General features: G+C 41.9%; 2 protein-coding genes across 8 annotated transcripts in view; one reads left to right on the forward strand and one right to left on the reverse strand.

The window, feature by feature from the left end:
- Positions 1-1,648, forward strand: part of spire1a (spire-type actin nucleation factor 1a) — a 30,711-nt gene extending 29,063 nt beyond the window's left edge. For all 6 annotated transcript variants that reach the window (XM_086177924.1, XM_086177926.1, XM_086177925.1 and 3 more), the window contains 2 exons: positions 29-192; positions 284-1,648. In XM_086177924.1, coding sequence (XP_086034050.1) covers positions 29-192; positions 284-548 — 429 coding nt within the window. In that variant the 3' untranslated portion in view covers positions 549-1,648. The remainder of the gene's footprint in view (positions 1-28; positions 193-283) is intronic.
- A 122-nt stretch (positions 1,649-1,770) lies between these two features.
- Positions 1,771-9,483, reverse strand: klhl38a (kelch-like family member 38a). Of its 2 annotated transcripts, XM_086177931.1 has the most exons (4): positions 9,313-9,483; positions 6,622-7,978; positions 6,400-6,505; positions 1,771-6,058 (listed from the first exon to the last, which is right to left on the reverse strand). In XM_086177931.1, the coding sequence occupies exons 2-4, from the start codon at positions 7,975-7,977 to the stop codon at positions 5,769-5,771; spliced, it is 1,752 nt and encodes a 583-aa protein (XP_086034057.1). In that variant the 5' UTR covers position 7,978; positions 9,313-9,483; the 3' UTR covers positions 1,771-5,768. The 2 variants fall into 2 exon arrangements, with proteins under 2 accessions (XP_086034057.1, XP_086034058.1); XM_086177932.1 differs by lacking the exon at positions 9,313-9,483 and having other exon boundaries at positions 6,622-8,110.
- Positions 9,484-10,925: the final 1,442 nt, after the last annotated feature.

Below are 10,925 nucleotides of genomic sequence, written 5' to 3' on the forward strand. Positions count from 1 at the left end.
CTCAAAACTTTGTATCCTGTCACCTCAGATGCGGCTGCCTTCAAAGCCCTACTCCACCCTGCCCATCTACACTCTGGGCCCCAGCGCCATGACTAAAGAAGAAACGAGCAGGGAGTCCGTCCAGGCAGAGCCAGAAAAGCAGCCATTTGGGTCGGCACACAACAGAAGCAGCCTACGCAGAAGCGTCTCCAAGTCCGTCACAGATTCAAACTTTCCATCACATACAGTGGTGAGCTCTCCATTTTGTGTAAAACTCATAATTTTGTCAACCCTCTGCCATCAGATTGTCGAGGCACAGCAGCAGTAGCAAAGAAGCCCGGGCTCAGGAGGAGCCAGAGCTGCCCAAGGAGCTAACAGAGGACTGGGCGACCATGGAGGTCTGTGTGGACTGTAAGAAGTTCATCACGGAGATCATCACCTCCAGCAAGCGCAGCCTGTGCGTGGCCACCAAGCGTGCCCGTCTCAACCGCAAAACCCAGTCCTTCTTTATGTCCTCCTCCACCTCAGTCAACTTCAGGCCTTGTGACCGCACCATAAAAGAGGTGTAGAAAGTAGGAACCGCCCCTTTGCACTTGATGCTTATCCCTTGATCTTATTTAGTTTAAAACCTGTATTTGGTCTGGTCGTGACAGTTAAGTGGTGATTTTCAGAAAATCGCAAGTGACCACGAAGTAAGTTCACCCCACTGCCAAAGTCAGTAAAGGTTCGAAGACCTTATCCCCCCTCAGGAAAAATTTGGCGGGCCGCAACTGGCCATGCGATATCGAGTCAGACCTGTGCGCCGGCTGCCAGATAACAAACGTGAGCCATGTTTCCCCGTGTGAAGGTGATAATTCAGAGCAAGTTAGCGGTGGGTGTAATGGATATATGGAGCTGCTGATGTTGCTGGCGTGGAGCAGGTGAGAGAATGTATTTGAGCGAGGAGTTGGATTTAAAGGGTGCAGAAAGTCGAAACGCTGCAGAGGTGTTGTGTAAATAGTTTTAACAGCCCTTCCCCTAATCCTTGCTACGTTTCCAGGTCCCTGTTTACTTCTAGCGCTCAGGAAGATCAACCGATTGTCTTTTGACAGAAATGCACTGTAGATCCTCGTGTCAGGTGTGCTGGGGTAGATTGCTGCCACTCTCCGCCCTTGTCGTATTCTTCCAGCAACATTTATGCCAAATGTTCTATGTTTTTAAGCCCGTTTGCATCAAATGTAGTCAAACACATATTTGCTATGTCTCACATGAGATGGTATGTTGGAGGGTGGAAATTGATTATTTTTCTGGGTGGTTTTTAGCTATTTTAGGATCAGTGTAAATTCAATTATGTGCCTGGTGCCAAAATGTAATTTCTTTCTTCTGAATGTCTTTCTAGTTGTGGACTTTCTGTAAATACGGTGCAAACGGAATGGGGGATATTTCACAGTTATGTAAGGTGTTTCTTGCTCTTCCCTTTATGTCGGGTAAAGGAAGCACAGATTTCTGGATATGAATATGTACATGCTGTATATCTAAAATACTCCAAATTTAATATAAAAATTGATAGAAGTAGAAGTCTAATTTTCTAAGTTCCAAGTTCTCTGCCTGTGGAGTTTCATTGAAATTCCTCTCTGAAACCTTTATTAACGTTATTATTATTTGTGTGGTTGTATAATTAAGATTTTATTTCTATAATGCAGTTTAAAAAAGCAGTGTTAAGACTCCACTCCAAACTTACTTTAACTGGACCAACTTATTTTTTATCTTTGGTTGTTTTGCTTCTTTGATTATTCTAATTATTTTGGGGGATCAAAAAGGCCATTTCCCCAAGGAAATTGATAATAGAGCTGTGTGAATGGCTGCAAGTGGTTTGTAAGGAAGTAATGATGGCCAGAGGCAAAATTCTCCATTGAATTGAAGTTTTACAATTCAGACTATATGGATTTTGTGTCCGAAAGCACTATGGCTCATGAGACCCTCACCAAATCGAACATGCAACCCACGCACAAGTATTCACATGCATCAAATGCAGGTTATTTTTTCCAGCAGCCTCCTGCAGACGAACGCAAGGCCCGACAGCCAAACGCTACATCTGACCAGTTATGTTAGGGCTCAGTTAGGAATGTCTGCATGCTGTATTGTTATTGTAATTTTTTATTGAAAAAAAAAAAAAAAACAATTCTAATAATAATAAAATCACAATGATTCCTACATCTCACTGTGTTTTCACTGAGGCGCAGTAAACTAAACTTCTAAGTGCATCACCGCCATTCTCAGCAGAAGCTGGTTAAAATAGCCTATAGTTTTATGGACATCTCGTGGTAGAAGATCAGTATTACAAGTATTTGCACTCCTGTCAGTGACAGCAGACTCCCCAGTTTTGATCATGAACAGCAGGGGCTGCAAGAGAGGGGGCTTTGTGAGACAATTGGCAAAAATCAAAAGTAAGTAGAATTTAAAAGTCATTATATTTGGCCTATTTCTGTCATAATTCTCTCAAATTCTAAACACTTCAGTTAAGACCTTAACCCCCACCCAGCCCCCCTCTTTCTCTTTATCTAATATCAAGTGGTGGGCTGGTCTGTGTACCTCTTGTTTTTAACTTTTACAATTTAATTTTGCTTAGTTCCCGCTAACTTTTTCGTGTAGTGTAATTCATAGTATACACAGTATACAATATTCTGCTCCATTTGAAATATTTGAGTGAAAACTCAATGCATGTTTATCTATGATGCCTCCCCATTCAACACATTTACTTAAGTGCAAAGAGGAGCAAGACACCCTCTCATGTGACACAGCAGGAAATCCCTCAATTACTATTTCAGGCTAATTTCAAGTTACAAATTAAATATTTAGCATTCACCTTTGTCATCAGTGGAAGAAGATAGATGTGAAAACGCTGACTGAAAAAAGTCAAATGCTAGAGGCCTTGTGAATTTTCATGGACTTGAAAGACGATATTTGGTGACAGTGTATTTATGTACGTGTATAAATGCATAAAGGTCTTTAAACCACAATTATGTGTGGATGTGCAGACGCAGAATAGGCTAGCAATGAAACGCTATCCTGTGATGGGTTGGTAACCGATGCTGAAAATAACCTGCCAGGCTGGAGCTTCCCCCCTCCCTCCCCGAAGGGTGACCCTCACACACTGGTTTCTATGGAAAGGCAGCAAGCAAACACACATGAATAAACAGTCTAAATAGGCGGCGTCTTTAGCAGCGGCTCAATAAAAAGTTTCACAGGGTGTTATACTTAAATGCTTTTATGGCTAACTGAGAAGAACACATGATATCTGTCTCATCTGAATATTATATCTGCCATATGATTTAAAAAAATTGAATGGTGTCCAACCAAGAGATTGTAAGGATTTCTTTCTTAATTCTTAAGAATAGCAAATTTATCAAACAGAAGTGGAAGGTATTTTTCCTGCCAGGGATTGTTATTGTCTCCCTTCTGTTTTATTACTTTGCCAACACTTTTCAGGAAGTCTATTTAACTTACAAAATAGAAAAATCTACAAGGACGTACTTAGTCCATTATTATGAATATTGTTGTTGTTTCTAAGGGTTTCTGAAGGCAGCATCTCAGTCAAACGTGTAATATGCAACCAGGAAACTATTTCTATTAAACATTAAATATGTTTTATAGAAACTTTAGTTTGTAATTTCCCCTTTTGGCTCTCAGTCCTAATCATAAACTGTGTCGATGATGTAAAATTTATAACTGGTTGGTTCAAATTGTATGTTCTAGTCCATAGGGAATGTATTTTGTATTTTGCCTACACAGACACACACATACACACACACTTCCAGAGTGCTGTTATGAAACAAATCAGGCTCCTAGGTTTCAGTGTTTTCCCACTAATGGGTTGGGATTAAAATGTTAGACTGAAATCTGAACCCCCATCTTTTCTCTTAATAGCTCTGCGCTAAAGGGGTTCACACAAGAGATCCCAACAGAACAAACAGTAAGCCTTAGGGACAAACATGTAACTGGATATTAATCCTGTGTGAGGATCACCCACTGCTAGACATGCTAAATGAACATAATGTTGCATCGGCCAGTGTAAAACAACATTTATCTCTGAAATCAAGATCATCCTGAAGCGGATGTTTGGCCTCCAACTGGAAATACAATGCCATTAGGGATAAGAGGTTTTGAAATAGAAATAAAATTTAAAAAGTATTAAAGTTTTAAAAGATATTTCGACAATTTTTCATTTGTCAACTGAGCCTCAAAAATGCATCAAATATTATATAATTTAATGTGATGAGTTCCATTATCACCTGTTTTCATAGCATTTCATCTAATAAAACAGCAATGCAGTAAAACAGTAATAAATAAAACTCTCTTTCTCGCCCTCTCTTTTTATCTATGCCGATCTTTGTCTAGATGATATGATTTATATATCAATATGATCCGTACATATCAATGACATATCGAAAGCACTTAATTAAACTATGTAATATTTCCAAATTGGTGTGTCCTCATTTATCAACATTTGAACAGCATTAAAATGCTTTTCATTACATAAAATTTTGCTTAAATGCATTAAATCTAATAGCTGTTTGGAAAAGTTATGGAACAAAACATACATATATTTAATCTTGCATTTCATGCATTTTATTTTCCATCACATGAGTGTAGCAAAGACATTTGTGAAAAACCACATGCTGAAATTCTCAAACCATTTCAAATTATGATTGCGATTGTGGCTGCCTTTATTAGGTTATTTTCACCACGGGACGACTCCCTCGCATGTCAACATCCATTAGCTGCCTGGAAAATCATTTCCCTACGGCAATATCACTTTGTGAAACTGAAGGAAAAGCATCACTGCTTTGCTGGAACATCTTTGATACTGTTCTGCTTTTCTGCTCCTTTCTGTTCACAGCTGGATAAATCTACAGAACATGCTTCACTGGGAATATCCTGTACAAGTGTTACTCGAGCATTATTTCAGCCAGATCGCTGTATCCAAAGGTATTACCTGGGATGGGTAATTCCTACTTTTCGGTGAGCACTCGGGGATGTCAGTCATTGGGGGATGCCAAGAGATTAAGACAAGGACTAAAAGGTTAAGGTGTGCTGTGACATTATCCAAAGCTAAACATCTGACAAAAGAACATGGCAACTCCGGGAAAAAAAAAAATAATATCAGTCTTAAATAGTAAAAATAAGTAAGGACAACTTTTGGAAAGTAGCCCCAGTAACAAGAAAACTTTGGAAGAACTTGTACCAACATAGTTTTAAGCTGGGCCTGACCACAGGCTACGCTTACATAGAAACTAAGTCAATAAGGAATGTATTATATTTTTTTAAAGTGCATATTCATTGTTGAATAGTTTGTCTCTTTTTGTCGGACAAGATAAGCAGCACACATATACAGTACTTAATTACAAATGCACTCACAGCTGAATGTAACCGTTAAAGAAGGCAAACTGCAGCTGTGCACGGGGACAGCTTGTGTATTAAAGGTTAAATTAAAGCATTAGCACTTTTTAGTTAACATCAAAAGAGTGCAGCCATCTGCAAAAAGAGCTATGTGAAATATGTACAGTGTGTGTCTGAACAGGCGCTTGATGTGGGGTCCACATCCCCACGCCAACTTCTTATTCCTAAGAAATCCTGGTTGTGCTGTCAGCCTGTTTCTCTCTTGATGCACCTGGATGCAACAGCAGAGCTTTTCTGAGAAATGCAGTGACTTTGAGATCATTTGCAAATCTGGAGATGGGTCATTTTCTCGGATGAAGATGGATGATGAGCACAAAATCCTCTCCTCGAGTGGATAGTTTGGCGGTGGATCAGGGAGGATTGGGTCTGTTGGAAACACAGACGAGGGCCAGAGAGCCATGGTCGAATAACTTGTACGGCAAAGAACCTTTGGACATCCAAACATCTGTTTTTGGGTCATAACACTCAAAGCAGTCCGAGTCCTCGATTGTGTCGTGACTGTTGAGGATCCGTCCACCGGTGACATACAGCTTGTTGCTGATGACCGTAGCACTGTGGTGCATCCTGCGTTCCTTTAGATTCTCACACTTGATCAATTTGTTAGCCTTGGTGTCGTAGGCTATCATTCGCCTGGTGTATCCTGTAAAAAAACGAAAAGAAAAGGGAAAAAAAAAATCAAGTTAGACATTTAAGAGCAGAATCCCGCAGCCTGTGGTGAGTGTTCACTATTTTCAAGCTTATAAAGTCTCCTACAATTTTTGAATCATCTTCAAAATTGCAGTTTCCAATTCTTTAAAAAAAGCTATTATGCTTCTTCAGGGGGCTGGCGCTTATTACAGCTGTCATTGGGTTAGAGGCGGGATTCACTCTGGACCATATAGAGATGTACAACCAGTCACTTTCATTCACACATTTGGCCAATTGAGGGTATTCCAGTGACCCTACTGCATGTTTTTGGACTATGGGACTCCAACCCCTCACCTCCAATGATATAGATCTTGTCCTCTATAACTGCTGCGGGACCGCACACATTTTTCACAGTCCTCGTCTCCAGCCTGGACCACGAGTTGCGAGAGATATGATACACCTGGCGACACACGAACATTATCCAGCTCTGTTTGTCTGAAGCAGCTTTTTGTTATCGTTTTGTCCGATGGGACAATTTTTAAATTTAAACTTTACTGCCCGGAGCAGAAGATCTACCTGAATGAGCCTGACTGGGTTTTGCATGGCATCTTCACCCCCAAAAACGTAGATCCTCTGGTCGGTTGCTGCCACGGCGGGATGCAGCGCGGCGGTGGGCATCGGTGCCATGACCTCCCACTGGTTGAACATACTGTTGTACCTCTCCACTGACCGAGAGATGGTCTTGTCGATACCTATCCCTCCGAGCACAAAAATAAAGTGCAGAAAGGAAACACTTTGGTGGGCATACCGTGGCTCCAACATGGGCTCAGCCGTACGCCACTGGTTGGTTTTCAGCGAGAGAGTGTAAACGGTGGCGCTGACCGAGCTGTCGCCTGACGCCATGCAGAGGCTCAGCCCACCGAGCACATACAGGATGCTGTGAATGCACACATAGGCTGCTTTGTAGAGCCGCAGAGGCAACTTGGCCAACCACTGCCAACGATGGGTCCTTTCGTCATACAGCAAAGCCTCTCGAGATGTCTGCTCATTGTTTTTGCGTCCTCCGACCACGACCAGTGTTTCCCGGCAAGTGTAACGTCTCGGTATGGTCCAGAGGGGCCTGAGTTCACGGCTGCAACTGCTGCTGACAGAGAGCATGAGGCGGCGAACCGACTCGATGATCTCCGTGCACAGACTGGAGGACTGAACCAGAGGGTCGTTGGCGATAAACTGGAAAAGGTAAGTCGGGTGGATGTATCGTAAGCGGACCCTCTTGAAGAGATCGTGGATCGCGCCTTGTCTCGAGAAGGGGTCGTGGTGGATCCAGGCCAGTAGGGTCTCGAACACCTGCTCCTCCTCAGCGCAAAGCCGGTCATCCTCCAGGTAACGCATGAGCTCGGGAAGAGACAGCTCACAGAAGTCCTCTGTTGCTGCCACGTCGGAGAAACACCTGACCGCCATTTCACTTGCCCGCTCCCTTAAACTCATACAGTGGAGGATTTCAGAGAGGCGAATCATGCTTAGACAGTTCTCTGGACTCAGCTGCTCCTGGAGGAACGCTGAACACGCCTCGAACAGACAACCATAGTGGAGCATGGAAGCAGCTTGCATGAGCGGGAGCACAATCTCCATGGTGATAGTCACGCAACCAGTATAGATATAGTCCACGATGCTGATTAGTATATTGGATGGTATCCCCTTGATGTTGACTCGAGGCTGGTGGCTTTCCAGGAAGTTACTACAGAACATGGCGTGGAAATATGGGCTGCTGGACACCAGGACATTCCTGTGACAGGGGATCTCCTGATCCTCGACGCACAGTAGGACGTCTGTCAGGATACGTTCCTGCCGCAGGAGATTGAGCTGAACAAGCAGGTGCGAGGAGAGTTCGCAGTCTTTGAAAGAGAATGCTTCTGGTGGTTTGTGGGCCATTCTACAGAGAGAGGGGAAAATCTGTATTTCTTGCACTTGTTCAGGAAGTCATTCAAACAGTAATAAAATATTTAGAAAACATTCAAAAGAAAACAAAAAGAATTGATTGGCTTTACTAATCCAGTGATGTTTCAAATGCAATTTTACAGAGGGAGGAAATGTCATCTGTATCAGAAGATATAATGAGGCAAGCGACAATGATGCATTCAAAGACCGGATTTGTTTGTGTTTGTTTGTGAAGCTCGCTCGGTTACAAACCTCTGCCTTGCAATTACCTGTGACATTCATTCTTTGCCGAGATGAACTCTCAGGTGGGATGACGATTGAATTACCCGAAAAAAAACTGATAAAAATCAGCCAGGAAGCTACATGATTATTCTCATTTTAACTTCAGTTCAGGCAGAATTCCTTTTAAAAAGTAATATTTGAAAAATGTAAAATACAAGCCACAACAGATAATCTTTTCACGGATTGGAACTCTGACAGAGTAGCTTTCTGAACAATTACAAACACTGACTTCTATTTTCTTGCGAATGGTATTCATGTGTCCATATAGTATTCGGCCTCCTCCCTAACAGCATGCTTTCCATCATTATTCACATTATCAGAGTTGTTTGTTTCCATTCCTACAAACCTCTCTCACTTTGATTGCTGCAATTTTCTATTGCAGTGTGCCTTTGTCACAATTGTTCTCCCCGCTCATGATCTCATTTCAGTTCCAATCTTTCTTTTGTTTAAATGGGAGAAATGGTACATAGTTATTCTTCTAATCACCTCTCAAACAGCTTCTGATTTACTCCCACTTAGAGAGCCAGCCTGTCTGACGGAGCAGGACTGTTAATCACTAATGCATGCGTTATAAAATGCCACCGGCAGACAGACATTTCACAGCTGGCCGTTTTCAAATGAACTATTGTGGAGATAAAGAGCTCCCTATAAACATTACCGAATCAGACTAATATGAATTCCAACACCTGCTGCCTTCCAAATTAATTGTCAGTTCTATTTCGGTGTGACAGTTGTTTATCCAATTTAGCTTTATATACTTTTAACTCAACACAAACGGTAATGAATAATGAAGCAATTCACAAAAGAGATCCTCGTGAAGATTAGATCTGACAAAACCTCAATTCATCAGTTTTTAGCTAATATTCAGTGTCTGATATTCAATTTGTAATTATTTCAATCAAATCACAAACTTATGTCGTCTTTGAAGAAATCAAAAAATACAGGTGTAAAAAAACAAACGAAAAAAGGAACATTTTATGTTATTTCATAACCAGTGCATGACAGATGACTCATCTGCAACATCTGTAAGAGAGAGTGAATACTTACCTCCTGTCCTCAAGAGATCAAGAAAACCTTAATGCGTTTATCAATCTGCTCAGAAAATAAGACGAGTTCCAAAAGAAGGAGGACCGAAACGTTTTCCAGAAGGAAGGTGAGCATCATGAGGACGAGGAAACAAGCACGAAACGGGGAAATGACAGGGCTTGCCAGTTAGGGGCTCGCCATGAGGCCACTGTGTACATTCCTGCAGCTAAGAATAGTTTCCCAGGCCACCGCGACTCTAGCCAGGCCTCTCATGTGACACGGAGCTGTTTGGTACCCGGTTGCCAGCTTAACAGCTCTGCCAGGATTCAGGGGAGAGACTGTTTAATAGCCCGGTGGTGAACAATCACCACTGGGTCCTCAACGGCCCTAAAGCCCACCCAGGCCAGTGTTCAAGTGTTTCACTCCAGAACTCTGTCCATTTGATGCTTAATTCGGCTCCTTCTTGTTTGCAGTTTGTGAGCAGCTGCGTTGAGGGCGGCACTCTTTCTGCCTCAGGTATGTCACTTTATGAAAACACAAAAGTGGAGAGAGCCGCTGCGACATGCCATCTTCGTTACATCGAGTAACTATGTATTTTCATCGCTATTTCTCTTGTTTTTGAAATGTTCAAGAATTTTGCGACATTTTATATCCTCTCGCACATTCAAAATTTCCGATAATGCCCTCTAAACTGCAAGACCAGACAGGGTTCATGTGAGGTAGGCAACCCTGATGTGATTTCACGTACTAACAATAACAGCCCTCCCGTGGTGGTTGCGGAGATGAACTCTGAAAATGGATTTGACAGAGATGAATGGAGCTCTGCCTGGTGGAGGCTCTAGGCCATCTCAGTTTTGGTCCAGTGTTCTTATCGCAGATTAAATTATGTAGCTCAGGCAAAAATGGGCAAACATATTAAAAAAAAAAAAAAACAGTATGCATCCGAGGTTGGCTGACTTTCTTCTCATGAGAACGAATCCTAAAAAAAAGGTGAGATACACAACAGACAATATCTCTAAATATTTACTGCTATGAAGTTTTAATTAGTTCATTCCACAATCACTGGAGGAACAAAAGCCTCTATTGTTTTTTTAATACACAAAGATAACCGGCAGTATTGGATAAGTTAACTGTAACAAAGCCACACATACACACACAAGCAACAAGAATAGTAAATGAAGGAACAGATTGATTTGCATGTCATGTAACTTGTGCTTGGAGGGGATGCCGACCACAATTTCCCTGCATAACATTTTGAGCTTAATTTACATGCAATTTTCCTTGTACTACATATGTAAAATAATGACATCTTTTTAATAAAGATAAATGTGGAAATATGAGAAAATAAGGGGTTGTAATGAAAAAGACAAGCTCCATTTATGCCATAATTTTTTCACCATTTAATTTCCATCCATCTTCTGTCGCTTATCCTACACTCAGGGTTGCGGGGGATGCTGAAGCCTATCCCAGCTGTCATCGGGCGAGAGGCGGTATATGGAATGGCCGCCAGTCAATCGCAGGGCCACATATACAGACGGACAACCATTCATTCACAAACTCATTCGGGTCAATTTTCCCAATTTTTCCAATTAACCTGCTGCATGGAAACCCACGCAAAATCGGGGAGCAATTCG

The sequence above is a fragment of the Fistularia commersonii genome, chromosome 30, assembly GCF_037954325.1.
Source record: "Fistularia commersonii isolate RoL2024-O1a breed Wild chromosome 30, RoL_Fcom_v1.0, whole genome shotgun sequence".
In the NCBI taxonomy this organism is placed as follows: domain Eukaryota; kingdom Metazoa; phylum Chordata; class Actinopteri; order Syngnathiformes; family Fistulariidae; genus Fistularia; species Fistularia commersonii.

Bases quoted from the DNA above. Each gene is read 5' to 3' on its own strand.
- klhl38a (XM_086177931.1), bottom strand. From the start codon at position 7,977: ATGGCCCACAAACCACCAGAAGCATTCTCTTTCAAAGACTGCGAACTC. The intron at 6,506-6,621 runs GTAGATCTTCTG...GTGTGTCGCCAG, and splicing joins ACCCAGTCAGGCTCATTCAG to GTGTATCATATCTCTCGCAA. The intron at 6,059-6,399 runs GTGAGGGGTTGG...GTTTTTTTACAG, and splicing joins CAAGATCTATATCATTGGAG to GATACACCAGGCGAATGATA.